General features: G+C 47.5%; 2 protein-coding genes and 1 long non-coding RNA gene across 3 annotated transcripts in view; 1 reads left to right on the top strand and 2 right to left on the bottom strand.

Annotated features, from left to right (window-relative positions):
* The window catches only part of LOC102035427 (SH3 domain-binding protein 5-like), an 8,458-nt gene extending 1,474 nt beyond the window's left edge, over nucleotides 1–6,984 (top strand). Inside the window, exons 2-7 of the mRNA XM_031065481.1 lie at nucleotides 820–889; nucleotides 1,724–1,852; nucleotides 2,705–2,866; nucleotides 3,790–3,899; nucleotides 4,047–4,110; nucleotides 4,949–6,984. Of these exons, the coding sequence (XP_030921341.1) occupies nucleotides 820–889; nucleotides 1,724–1,852; nucleotides 2,705–2,866; nucleotides 3,790–3,899; nucleotides 4,047–4,110; nucleotides 4,949–6,142 (1,729 nt within the window). The 3' untranslated portion in view covers nucleotides 6,143–6,984. The remainder of the gene's footprint in view (nucleotides 1–819; nucleotides 890–1,723; nucleotides 1,853–2,704; nucleotides 2,867–3,789; nucleotides 3,900–4,046; nucleotides 4,111–4,948) is intronic.
* A 2,248-nt stretch (nucleotides 6,985–9,232) lies between these two features.
* LOC115949137 (zinc finger protein 345-like) lies at nucleotides 9,233–12,403 on the bottom strand. The gene is made up of 2 exons (XM_031065480.1): nucleotides 12,395–12,403; nucleotides 9,233–12,098 (listed from the first exon to the last, which is right to left on the bottom strand). The coding sequence occupies exons 1-2, from the start codon at nucleotides 12,401–12,403 to the stop codon at nucleotides 10,254–10,256; spliced, it is 1,854 nt and encodes a 617-aa protein (XP_030921340.1). The 3' UTR covers nucleotides 9,233–10,253.
* A 408-nt stretch (nucleotides 12,404–12,811) lies between these two features.
* LOC102035259 overlaps nucleotides 12,812–13,911 on the bottom strand; it is a 1,948-nt gene continuing 848 nt past the window's right edge. The window contains exons 2-3 of the long non-coding RNA XR_004082758.1: nucleotides 13,357–13,476; nucleotides 12,812–12,965 (exon numbers count right to left, since the gene is read on the bottom strand). This is a non-coding gene — a long non-coding RNA (uncharacterized LOC102035259). The remainder of the gene's footprint in view (nucleotides 12,966–13,356; nucleotides 13,477–13,911) is intronic.

Below are 13,911 nucleotides of genomic sequence, written 5' to 3'. Positions count from 1 at the left end.
TTGGGGGGGGGGGTTGGGGTGGAATTTTTTTTTTTTTTTTTTTTTTTTTTGAGGGTAAATTCCAGAAAATTTGGGGTTTTGGGGGGATTTTTTTGGATTTTTTAAACATTTTTTTAAATATTTAAATTTTATTTTTGATTTTTGGGGTTTTAGAGGGACAATCCTCGAAAAATTGGAATTTTTGGGGGCTTTGGGGTGGAAATTTTGGGATTTTGGAAGGAAAATTCTGGAAAATTGGGATTTTTTTCGATTTTTTAATTTTTTTTTTTTAATTTTTTGGAAGGAAAATTCTGGAAAATTGGGATTTTTTTCGATTTTTTAATTTTTTTTTTTTAATTTTTTTGGGGGGGGTTGGGGTTCAAATTTTGGGGATTTGGAAAGAAAATCCCAGAAAATTTGGGATTTTTTTATTTTTAGGGTATTTGGGCTTTAAATTTTTGAATTTTGAGGGATTTGGGGTCCAAATTTTGGAATTTTTTGAGGGCAAATCCCAGAAATTTTGGGATTTGGGTCCAAATTCAATTATTTTGGGTGAAATCCCAGAAATTTTGGGATTTGGGGGCCAAATTTTGAGGGTTCTTGAGGGACATTTTGGGATTTGGGGTGAATTTTGAGGGAAAATCCCAAAATTCTGAGATTTGGGGGGAATTTTTGGGGCTTTTGAGGAGAATTTTGGGGAAAAATCCCCCAAATTTGGGATTTTGGGAGAGATTTTGTGGTGATTTTTTTCTCCCTTTTCCCAAATCGTTGGGATTTTATCCCAAATTTTTTTGGGGCTCTTTTTTCCCAATTTTTGGGGTTTTTATCCCAAATTTTTTGGCTGCAGGAGGAGCTGGAGCACCTGAACGAGGCCAACGCTGAAATCAACCGGGGCGAGCTGGAGCTGGATGTGAGTCCCAGTTCAAACCAGTTCAAACCAGTCCATCCCAGTTTGTCCCAGTTCATCCCAGTTCGTCCCAGTTCATCCCAGTTCGTCCCAGTTCGTCCCAATCCCAAACTGGTTCCCAGTCCCCATTTCCCAATCCCAAACCAATCCCAAACTGGTTTCCAATCCCAAACCAGTTTATCCCAGTCCATCCCAGTTCCAAAGTGGTTTTCTCAATCCCAAACTGGTTCTCCCAGTCTGTCCCAGTTCAAACCAGTCCCAAACTGGTTTCCAGTCCCTGTTTCCCAGTCCCAAACTGGTTCCCAATCCCAAACCAGTTCAAACCAGTCCAAACCAGTTCAAACCAGTCCAAAACTGGTTTTCCCCATCCAAACCAATCCCAAACTGGTTTTCCCAATCCCAAACCAGTCCAAACCAGTCCCAAACTGGTTTTCCCAGTCCAAACCAATCCTAAACTGGTTTTCCCAATCCCAAACCAGTTCAAACCAACTCCAAACTGGTTTTCCCAATCCCTAAGCCAGTTTATCCCAGTCCATCCCAGTTCCAAAGTGGTTTTCTCAATCCCAAACTGGTTCTCCCAGTCTGTCCCAGTTCAAACCAGTCCCAAACTGGTTTCCAGTCCCTGTTTCCCAGTCCCAAACTGGTTCCCAATCCCAAACCAGTCCAAACCAGTCCCAAACTGGTTCCCAGTCCCAAACCAGTCCAAACCAGTCCAAACCAGTCCCGCACTGGTTCCCAGTCCCAAACCAGTCCAAACCAGTCCAAACCAGTGCCGCACTGGTTCCCAGTCCCAAACCAGTCCAAACCAGTGCAAACCAGTCCCGCGCCGGTTCCCAGGCCGCCCGTTCCCGCTATCGCCGCATCCTCTCGGACTCGGCGCGCAAGCTGAACTCTCAGGGCTCCCAGCTGGGCACCTGCATCGAGAGAGCCCGGCCCTACTACGAGGCACGCAGGAGAGCCAAGGAGGTAAAAAACGGGGCAAAAAAGGGGGAAAACGGGAAAAGAGAAAAAAAAAAGGGGAAAATTGGTGAAAAAATGGGAAAAAAACCCCAAAAATGGGAAAAAATCCCCAAAAATGGGAAAAAATCCCCAAAAATGCAGGAGAAATTGGGGGAAAAATGGGAATTTGTGTCCGTTATGAGGTCAACAGGAGTGCCAAGGAGGTACCAGAAAAATGGGGGGAAAAAGGGGGAAAATGGGAAAAAAATGGTGAAAATCGGTGAAAAATGGGGGAAAAACGGCCAAAAACACCGGGGAAAATGGGAATTTTGGTCCCAAATTCCGTCCCATCCATCCCAAACGTTCTCCAACCATTCCAGATCTTCTCCAAACTCCATCCCACCTTCTCCAAACCATCCCAAACCTTCTCCAAACTCCATCCCACCTTCTCCAAACTCCATCCCACCTTCTCCAAACCCTGTCCCACCTTCTCCAAACCATCCCAAACCTTCTCCAAACCCCATCCCAACCCCCATCCCAAACCTTCACCAAACCCCATCCCATCTTCTCCAAACCCCATCCCAGACCTTCTCCAACCATCCCAAACCTTCTTCAAACCCCATCCCACCTTCTCCAAACCTCATCCCATCCATCCCAAACGTTCTCCAAGCCCATTCCCACCATCCCCAAACCCCATCCCACCTTCACCAAACCTTCTCCAACCATCCCAAACCTTCTCCCACCATCCCAAACCTTCTCCAAGCCATCCCAAACCCCATCCCACCATCTCCAAACCTCATCCCACCTTCTCCAAACCCCATCCCACCACCAAACCCACCCTGAGAAGGTCCCAAAACTCCCGGCTTTGGGTTGTCCCAGGCGCAGCAGGAGACGCAGCGGGCGGCGCTGCGCTACGAGCGCGCGGTGGGCATGCACAACGCGGCGCGCGAGATGGTCTTCGTGGCCGAGCAGGGCATGGGCACCGGCAAGAACCGCCTGGACCCCACCTGGCAGGAGATGCTCAACCATGCCACCAGGAAGGTGGGAACCCTGGGAACGGGGTTGGAGAAGGTTTGGACGTGGTGGGATGGAGTTTGGAGAAGGTGAGATGGGGTTTGGAGAAGGTTTGGGATGGATTGGAGAAGGTGAAGTGGGGTCTGAAGATGGTGGGACAAGGTTTGGAGAAGGTGGGATGGGGGTTGGGATGGGTTGGAGAAGGTTTGGGATGCATGGAGAAGGTTTGGGATGGGTTGGAGAAAGTGGGAATGGGATATGAGAAGGTGGGGTGAGGTTTGGAGAAGGTGGGATGGGGTTTGGAGAAGGTGGGATGGGGTTAGGAGAAGGTTTGGGATGGGTCGGAGAAGGTTTGGAGAAGTTGGGATGGGGTTTGGAGAAGGTGGGATGGGGTTTGGGAGAAATGGGACAAGGTTTGGAGAAGTTGGGATGGGGTTTGGAGATGGTGGAGAAGATTTGGAGAAGGTTTGGGATGGGTTGGAGAAGGTGGGATCTGGTTTGGAGAAGGTGGGATGGAGTTTGGAGAAGGTGGGATGGGGTTTGGGATGGTTGGAGAAGGTTTGGAGAAGATGGAATGAGGTTTGGAGAAGATGGAATGAGGTTTGGAGAAGGTGGGATGGGGTTTGGGATGGTTGGAGAAGGTTCAGGATGTTTGAAGAAGATTCGGGATGGCTTGGAGAAGGTGGGATGGAATTTAGGATGGATGAAGACCTGGCATGGATGGAGAAGATCTTGGATGGTTGGAGAAGACCCAAATCCCGGAATTCCCTGGAATTCCTGGAATTCATTTTGAGCCGTTTCTTCGTCGTTTCTTCGTCGTTTCTTCGTCGTTTTTCGTCGTTTTTTCACCGTTTTTTCACCGTTTTTCGCCCGATTTTCGCGGGGTTTTTTGGGAATGTTTCAGGAATTCCCCTTCCCCATGGGAATTCCGGGAATCCCGTGCATCCCAGGTGAACGAGGCGGAGCAGGAGCGGCTCTGGAGCGAGCGGGAGCACCAGCGCGTGACGCGGCTGTGCCAGGAGGCCGAGGCCGAGGTGCAGCGGCTGCAGAAATCCCTGGCGCGACATCAGCCAGCCCTACTTCGAGCTCAAGGCCCAGTTCAACCTCAGGCTCGAGGTACTGGGAGCACTGGGAACACTGGGAGGGGCACTGGGACCAGTTTGGGTCACTGGGGGATGGATACTGGGGATACTGGGAGCACTGGGAGGCGCAACATCGCCCGCAGCCAGCCCTGCTTGGAGCTCAAGGCCCAGTTCAACCTCAGGCTCGAGGTACTGGGAGCACTGGGAGCACTGGGAGAGGCACTGGGACCAGTTTGGGTCACTGGGAGGAACTGGGAATACTGGGAGAGGAGCTGGGTTCAACTGGGAGGGACTGGGAGTGATGCGAGCGAAGGATTTGAGATGCTGGAGGTAAAGAGGGAACTGGGATGGACTGGGAGGGACTGGGAGGGACTGGGAGGGACTGGGATGGACTGGGAGGGACTGGGAGGGAACTGGGATGGACTGGGAGGGGCACTGGCACCAGTTTCAAATGAATTTTAACCAAATTTTCACCGATTTTCATCAAATTTTTTTGGATTTTCCCGAATTTTTAGGAATCCCTTTGATTCTTTAGTAACTCCTTGGAATCTTCCAGAATTCCTTGGAATTATTTGGGATAAAAGCAACCTTTCAGTGATTTTAAACAATTTTTTCGTGATTTTAACCAAATTTTCACCAAATTTTTTGCATTTCCCACACGAATTTTCAGGATTTTGGAATCTTCAGGAATTCCTCAGAATTTTTAGGGATGAATCCCAAATTTTTAGGGATTTTCACCAATTTTTTACATATTTACATCAAATTTTCACTGATCTTCTCCAAATTTTTGGGGATTTTTTCCACATTTTTATGGATGGAAAAAAACTTCAGAAATTCCTTGGAACCCTCATGAATTCCTGGGAATTTTTTGGGGATAAATCCCAATTTTTTACGTATTTTCACCCATTTTTAATGTATTTTCGCCAAATTTTCACCGATTTTCGCCAAATTTTCACCGATTTTCGCCAAATTTTTTGGCTTTTTTTTGTAATTTTTGGGAATTCTCGTGGATTTCTCTCTTTCCCAGGAGCACAAATCCCGGGTGACCTCGCTGGAGGCGGCCGTGGCCCAGGCCAAGCTGCGCTACTCGGTGGCCCTGAGGAACCTGGAGCAGATCAGCGAGGAGATCCACGCGCGGCGATTCCAGAGAATCCTCCGGAAAAAAACCGTCCGGGAAAACCCCCTGGGGGCCGAGGGCGGAGCCGGGAACCCCGAAATCCCCGGGATCCCCAGAGAAAACCACGGAATTCCCGGAGAAACCCACGGGATTCGCAGTGGAAATCCCAAAATTCCTGCAGAAGTTCCCGGAGAAATTCCCGGAATTCCAAGAGAAAACCACAGGATTCCTGGAGAAGTTTCTGGAATTCCCGGAGAAAACCGCGGAATTCCAAGAGAAACTCCTGAAGTTCCCAGAATTCCTGGAGAAATCCACGGAATTCCTGGAGAAATTCCCAGAGGAATTCCCGGAATTCCAAGAGAAAACCACAGGATTCCTGGAGAAATTTCTGGAATTCCTGGAGAAAACCATGAAATCCCCGGAATTCCTGGAGAAATTCCCGGAGAAATTTCCGGAATTCCAAGAGAAAACCCTGAAATTCCTGGATTTCCTGGAGAAAATCTTGGAATTCCCAGAGGAAATCTTGGAATTCCCAACGAAATCTCAGCTGGAACGGGCAGAATTCCGAGAGAAAACCCCGGAATTCCAAGAGAAAATCCCAGGAATTCCATTGAACATCCTGGGAATTCCAGTGAAAATCCCGGGAATTCCAGTGAAAATCCCGGAAATTTCAGCTCAGTCCCATCGGGAACGTTCCGAATTCCCGGGATTTTGTCGGAAACTCCCGGAATCCCAAGAGAAAACCTTGGAATTCCCATCAGAAATTCGGGTGAAATTCCGGAAAATTCGGGTGAAATTCCAGAAAATTCCATCGAAAATCCCGGAGATCTCAGCTCGATCCCGTCGGGAACGTTCCGAATTCCCGGGATCGCGCAGGAAATTCCGGGGATCCCGCGGGAATTGTCGACCTCCGGGGATTCGCTGTCGCTGCTGAGCCTGCAGACCATCGCCTCGGACCTGCAGAAGTTCGACTCCGTGGAACATTTGTCGGGAATCCCGGGAATTTCGGGAATTCCGGACGCGCTGAGCCTGCACAGCGAGGAGCTGGCCGAGGGCACGGAGAGGCGGAGAAGCTTCCGGCACCATCGGAGCGTCAGCCTGTGAGGAGGGGAAACCCGGGAAAAGTTGGGAATTGCGAGGGCGGAAAAAATCCCCCAAAAAATTCCGGGGGATGGGGAGGGGGGAGTTCCGGGAAAACCAAAAAAAATTTGGGGAGATTCCGAAAAATCCAATGGAAATCCCACAGGATTCTGAAAAGTTCCTTGAAATTCCAGGAAATGCCAAGGAAATGCTGAGAATTTTGAGAAAACCCCAAAAATTCCAAGGAAATCCCCAAAAAATCCCAAGCAGTCCACAGAAAATCCAAGGAAATCTTAAAATATTCCAAGGAAATTGCAAGAAATATTAAGGAAATCCCCCAAAATTCCAAGGGAATCCCAAAAACCCAAGAAATCCCAAGAATCCCCAAAAATTCCAAGGAGATCCCAGAAGTCACAAGAAATTCCAAGGAAATCCCAAAAAATTCCAGGAAATCCCAAGAATTTCCAAGGGAACCCCAAGAAAATCCCCAAATTTCCGAGGAAATCCTGAAAATTTTGAGAAATCCCAAGGAAATCCCAAAAAAACACATGGGAATTCCACAAAATTCCAAGGAAATTCCAAAGAATTCCAGAGAAATCCCTTAAAATTCCAAGGAATTCCAAGGGAATCCCAAAAATCCCAAAAGTCCCAAGGAAATCCCATCAAATTTTGGGAAATCTGGAAAAATTAAAAAAAAAATCCCAGAAAATCCCATAAAATTCCAAGGAAATCCTGAAAAATTTGAGAATTTCCCCGAAAAATTCTGAGGAAATCCCATCAAATCCTGAAAAATCCCAAATGATCCCATAAAATCCTGGAGAGTTCCAGGAAATCCTGAAAATCCCAAGGAAATCCCAAGAAATCCCAAAAAACCCACAAAATCCCCCAAAAATCCCACAAAATCCTTAAGAAATCCCAAAAATTCGTGAAAAATCCCACAGAATTCCCAAAAAAAATCCCCAAAAAATGGAATAAAAAATCCCAAGGGAATCCCCAAAAATTCCCCCAAAATTCTGGAAAATCTCAGAAAAATTCCTGGAGAGGATTTTGGGAATAAATCCTTGGAATTTGGGAATAAATTTCTGGAATTTTGGGGATAAATCCTTGGAATTTTGGAATAAATTCCTGGAACTTTCGGATTTTTTGGGACTAAACCCCCCCAAAATTTGAGGATTTTGGGAATCCCACCCCAAAAATCCCAATTTCCCCCCAGAATTCCCAATTTTTTGGGGGAAAATTCCCCTTTTCCCACCCAAACCGGCGCCAGGAGCCCAATTGCACTAAAGGGAGGGTGAGGAATTTTTGGGAATTTCGGGAATTTTGGGAATTTTTTGGAATTCTGGAATTTTTAAGGGGGGGGCTGTGATGAGAACCCCCCAGTTCGAGGCAGCCCTGGGAATTTCCCATCCCAAAAATCCCAAAAAATTCCCCAAAAAATCCCAAAATTCCCCCCAAAAAATTCCCCAAAAATCCTCCAGGAATTCCAGGAAAATTCAGGAATTTGGGAATTTTGGGGCGGAAAAAATCCTGGAAAAAAAAAATGTTGATATCAATAAAATTCCTTCTTGTTGTAATTTCTTCTTTTCCAAGTTTTTTTTTGTCTTCTCATCCATGAATTTTTTGGGGAATTTTCCCCCCTTTCTTTGGGATTATTTCCCCCTTTTTTGGGGAATTTTTAGGTTTTTTCTCGTTTATTTTTGGGGATTTTCCCGCTTTTTGGGATGAGTTTTATCTCCATTTTTTCAGCTCAATCCCAAATGGTTTTTCCCTGGGAAAATCTCCCCCCCAAAAAAAGGGAAAAAAATCCCAAAAAAAGGGGAAAATCGCCCAAAAACCCCAGGAAAACTCTCCTTAAAAAAAATGGGGAAATCTCTAAAAAATCAGGAAAAATCAGCAAAAAATGGGGGGAAAATCTCCCCAAAAAATGGGGGAAAAGGCCCAAAAATCCCCCCAAAATTGGGAAAAATCCACCCAAAACAAGGTGGAAAAATCTCCCAAAAATGGGAACAATTCCCCCCAAAAAATAGGGAAAAAAACCCCAAAAATTGGGGAAAATCCCCCCAAAAAGGTGGGGAAAATAACCCAGGAAAATCCCTCTAAAAATTGGGAAAAAATCTCCAAAAAAAGGTGGGAAAAAAACCCAAAAATTTGGGAATACACCCCCAAAAAAGGGAAAATTCTCCCCAAAAAATTGGAGAAAAAAATCACCCAAAAAAGGGAAAATTCTTCCCCCAAAAAATGGGAAAAAACCCCCAAAAATTTGGGAATGCACCCCCAAAAAAGGGAAAATTCTCCCCAAAAATTGGAGGAAATCGTGGGGGAAAACGGGAAAAATCACGAAAGTTTAATAAAAGCCGCAGAAAAAAACAGGAAAAAAACCCCAAAAATGGGAAAAACCACCAAAAAATGGGAATTTCCACCCAAAAATTCCATTCTTTTCCCCCATTTCCCCGTTATTTTTCTGTAGTTTTACGTGGTTTTCCACATTTTCCAAATTTTCCTTTATTTTTCCATATTTATTCCACTTTTTTTCCATATTTATTCCACATTTTCCCATTTTTATTCAATTCTTTTTCCACATTTATTCCACGTTTTTCCATAATTTTCCATAATTTTCCCAAAATTTCCTTCATTTTCCCACATTTTCCTTAATTTTCCCACATTTTCCCAACATTTTCCCGTTATTTTCTCTATTTTCCCACATTTATTCCAGATTTTCTCACATTTCCCAAATCTCCCTTTATTTTTCCAAATTCTTTCTGTAATTTCCACATTTTCCTTTATTTTTTCCTTTATTTTCCCATATTTATTCCACATTTTCCCCAACATTTTTCCATCATTTTCCTTTATTTTTCCCATTATTTTCCTTTATTTTTCCCATTATTTTCCCAACATTTTCCCAACATTTCCCCACATTTTTTCCCATTATTTTCCCACAATTCTTCTTTATCCTCCTTTATTTTTTCCTTTCTTTTCCTTTCTTTTCCATCATTTTTTCCACATTTTCCCATCTTTCTCACATTTTCCCACTTTTCCCCAAATTTTCCCACATTTTTCCCAACATTTCCCATCAATTTCCAACATTTTCCCATAAATTTCCATTTTTTCCCATCATTTTCCCAACTTTTTCCCATTTTTCCCCAACGTTGACTCCTGGCTTGACCAACCCCAGCTGGGCACTGGGAGCACTGGGAATGCTGGGAATTCCACCTCCGGTCATTAATTAACCAATTAACCACCCCCTAATTAATTAGAGATCGTTAATTAGAATGGGAGTTCAATGGGACTGAGCCAAGGTTGGGTGTTGGATTGGCCAATCCCAGTTGGGCACTGGGAGCACTGGGAATGATGGGAACCATGGAATGATGGGAATTCCTCATGTCCCCACCTAATTAATGAATGAATTCGCCTCTAATTAATTAAAGATCATTAATTGGGCACCGAAATTGAATGGGAATGAGTTGGGACCCAACTCAACCATGGGTCTAGGGTTGGCCAAGCCCAGTTGGGCACTGGGAGCACTGGGAATGATGGGAACCATGGAATGATGGGAGTTCCTTGTCTCCCCACTTAATTAATGAATTAAATCACCCCTAATTAATCAGAGGTGGTTAATTGGGCACCAAATTAGAATGGGAATGAGTTGGGACCCAACTCAACCTGGGGTCTTGGGTTGGCCAATCCCAGTTGGGCACTGGGAGCACTGGGAATGATGGGAACCCGCCGGAACCATGGGATGATGGGAAATCCTCATGTCCCCACTTAATTAATGAATGAAATCGCCCCTAATTAATTAGAGATCGTTAATTAGAATGGGAAGTCAATGGGACCAAGCCAAGGTTGGGTCTTGGGTTGGCCAAGCCCAGTTGGGCACTGGGAATGATGGGAACCATGGGATGATGGGGATTCCTCATGTCCCCACTTAATTAACGAACGGATTCATCCCTAATTAACTAGAGATGGTTAATTGGGCACCAAATTAGAATGGGAATGATTTGGGACCCAACTCAACCATGGGCGTTGTGTTGGCCAAGCCCAGTTGGGCACTGGGAGCACTGGGAACCCACCAGCACCATGAGCCTCCCCCATCTCCCCTGCCCCTTTTAATTACCACCCCCTAATTAACCACCTCCCTTTAATTACCCACCGGAAACCCCGGGAACGCCCGGCCCGGCAACGCCAACGCCCAGGGCAGCTCCAACGGCGCCGGCACAGCCGAGGAGCCCGGGAACGCCGGGAAGGCCGAGGAGGAGGAGGAGGAGAAGGTGGAAGAAGAAGAGGAGAAAGAAGAAGACGACGACGAGAAGGAAGAGGAGGAAGAGGCGGCGGCAATGCCGGCTTTGCCGTGGGTGCGGCGGTGCCGGTTGAGGTGCGAGCTGCGGCTGAAGCACTTCCCGCACTCGCGGCACTCGTAGGGCTTCTCTCCGGTGTGCACGCGCCGGTGGATGGTGAGCTCGGAGCGCTGGATGAAGCTCTTGCCGCACTCGGAGCACTGGAAGGGTTTCTCGCCCAGGTGGATCCGCTGATGTTTGATGAGGTTGGAGGAGACGCTGAAGCATTTCCCGCACTCGCGGCACTCGTAGGGCTTCTCGCCCGTGTGCATCCGCCGGTGCTTGGTGAGGTCGGATTTCTGGATGAAGCCTTTGGAGCAATCTTGGCATTTGTAGGGTTTCTCGCCCAGGTGGGTGCGTTGGTGTTTGATGAGGTTGGAGCGGACGCCGAAGCTTTTGCCGCACTCGGGGCATTTGTAGGGTTTCTCTCCCGTGTGCATCCGCCGGTGCTTGGCCAACGCCGAGTTCTGGGCGAAGCTTTTGCCGCACTCCGGGCACTCGAAGGGCTTTTCGCCCGTTTGGGTGCCTTGATCCTTCAAATTCGACCCCAAATTCGACCCCAACCCCAAACCCGACCCTAAACCCGAATTTTTCCCGCACTCATCGCATTTCTCCTCCCCCACAATCCGGCACCGCAATTTCTGGAAGCTTTTCCCCCCTTTTTTCCCCTCGTTTTTGCCGCATTCCCGGCACGGCTCCCGGTGGATTTTCCGGTGCCGTTCCAAATGGGAACTTTGGGAGAAACTCTTGCCGCAGCTGACGCAACGGAAAGGCTTTTCCCCCATGTGGATTCGCCGGTGCCGATCCAAGTGGGAGCTCCAAGAAAAGCTTTTCCCGCATTCCCGGCACGCGTAGGGTTTGCCGGCGGCGCTGTGACCGCGCCGGTGTTGCGCCAACGCCGCGGCCACGCCGAATCCCTTCCCGCATTCGCCGCATTTGTGAGGTTTCTCCGCCGATTCCCGAGGAGTTTTGACTATTTTGGGATTTTTGGGATTTTTAGACGTTCCCGATTCCGGCGATTTCGGCGATTCCGCCCCGCACTCGTCGCATCGCCCACCCGATTCCGCCGCCGCCGCCGCCGCCGCGTGGGTTCGGCGATGCCGATCCAAGTGGGAGCTCCAAGAAAAACTCTTCCCACATTCCGGGCACTCGTAGGGTTTCTCGCCGGTGTGAATCCTCCGGTGCCGCTCCAGATGGGAATTCCAGTTGAACCCTTTGCCGCAATCGCCGCATTTGTAGGGTTTCTCCTCCAAATGAACTTTCTGATGCTTCACCAACCCCGAACTCGCCGGGAAACTCTTCCCGCAAACCCCGCACCGGCACGGCGCCGCGCCGGCGTGGACGCGCTGGTGTTGGATGAACGCCGAGCCGACGCTGAAGGATTTCCCGCAGTCGGGACATTTGTAGGGATTTTCGCCGGCGTGCCGCCGTTGATGCGTCACCAAACTCGAGCTCAACCTGAAACTCTTCCCACATTCCGGGCACTTATGGGGTCGTTCCGCCCCGCGCCGGCGTTTCGGCAGCGCCAGCGATTTGCCGCAATCGTGGCACCGGAGGGGGCGGGGTTGGAGTTTCTTGAGTTTTCCTCGGGGATTTGGAGATTTTGGGAGTGTTGGGGATTTGGGGGGGATTTGGGATCTTGGAGAGGCCTTGGGGGAGTTTTGGGGATTCTTGGTGGGTTTTGGGGTCTTGCAAGGACTTTGGGGGTCTTTGGGATGTTTCGAGGTTTTGGGGATTTTGGGGGGTTTGGGGGATTTTGGTGTTTCTGGGGGGTCTTTGGGGGAATTTGGTTTTTTTGGGGGGGGACCTTGGATGGGTTTGAGAACCTCAACATCTCAAAAATTTGGGGAAATTCTGGGCGACCCCAGAAGGGATTTTTTTGGGGATCTTGGTTGGGTTGGCCAACTGGAAGAGTCCAAACCCAATCTAGGTTGGATTGACCAACCCAGGACATCCAACCCCTCTCTTGGTTGCGTTGGCCAACCCAAATCTTGGTTGGGTTGGCCAACTGGAAGAGCCCAACCCAAATCTTGGTTGGGTTGGCCAACTGGAAGAGCCCAACCCAAATCTTGGTTGGGTTGGCCAACTGGAAGAGCCCAACCCAAATCTTGGTTGGGTTGGCCAACTGGAAGAGCCCAACCCAAATCTTGGTTGGGTTGGCCAACTGGAAGAGCCCAACCCAAATCTTGGTTGGGTTGGCCAACTGGAAGAGCCCAACCCAAATCTTGGTTGGGTTGGCCAACTGGAAGAGCCCAACCCAAATCTTGGTTGGGTTGGCCAACTGGAAGAGCCCAACCCAAATCTTGGTTGGGTTGGCCAACTGGAAGAGCCCAACCCAAATCTTGGTTGGGTTGGCCAACTGGAAGAGCCCAACCCATTCATGGTTGCGTTGGCCAACTGGAAGAGCCCAACCCCTTCTTGGCCAAGCCCCGTTGACTCACCGGCGCTGAGGCCGCGTCTCCGGTGCGATTCGGCGAACGCGGTGATCCGCGGCCAACTGATGGCGATCTCCTCGGCTTTTTGGGGGGAAAAGACGGGAATTTTTGGGGAATTTTGGGAATTTTCAGAGTTTATTTTCCAATCCCGGCTCCGTTTTGGGGTGAAATCCCCAAATTTTGGGCAAATTTTGGGGTGAATAACCCCAAAATCCCGGAAAATCGGGCCGGAATTGGGGTTTTATTTCCAAATTTTTAATTAAACTCAATTAATTTTCAGTGTTGGGGTTATTAATGAAGAGTTTGATCCCAAACTAAGGAGAAATCCAAGGAAATTTGGGGTTTTACCCAAGGAAAATCCGACCAGAATTGGGGTTTGAATTCTGATTTTTTAATTAAACCCAATTCATTTCAATTTGGGGGTTATTAATTAATGAATTTTATCCCAAAATTAATAAATCTGGGGTCTTACCCAAGGAAATGACGCTCTCGTAGCTCTCCTGCATCTCGTCCCGAGTTTATCCCGGATTTTTTGGGGGGAAAAATCCCAAATTCCCCAAATTCCGACAGCTCCGGGTCAGGTTTTGGGATCCTGGGGAGGAAAAAAAAAATCTTAAATTTGGGGTTTTTTTCATATTTGGGGATTGTTAGGGGATAAATAATTTGAGGGAATTTTTTTTTTAATTTTTTGGGAATTTTGGGGAATTTTTGGGGCATTTTGGGGGAATTTTTGGGATTTTTAAGGGAATTTTTGAGGCATTTAAAGGGAATTTTTAGGGAATTTTTGGGGATTCTGGGGGAATCTTTATGGATTTTTTAGAGAATTTTTTTTAAATTTTGGGGTTTTTTTGAGGAATATGGGGGGAATTTTAAGGGAATTTTTGGGGAATTTTTAGGGCTTCTTTAGGGATTTTTTGGGCAAATTTTTGGGGAATTTGGGGGGAATTTTTAGGGAATTTTGGGGGAATTTTTAGGGATTTTTTAGGGAATTTTTGGGGGATTTTGGGGGAATTTTTAGGGATTTTTT

This window comes from Geospiza fortis, unplaced genomic scaffold (assembly GCF_000277835.1).
Source record: "Geospiza fortis unplaced genomic scaffold, GeoFor_1.0 scaffold51, whole genome shotgun sequence".
Taxonomy (NCBI): domain Eukaryota; kingdom Metazoa; phylum Chordata; class Aves; order Passeriformes; family Thraupidae; genus Geospiza; species Geospiza fortis.
The sequence above is the reverse complement of the archived record's forward strand: the minus strand, read 5'-3'. Positions and strand labels throughout refer to the sequence as shown.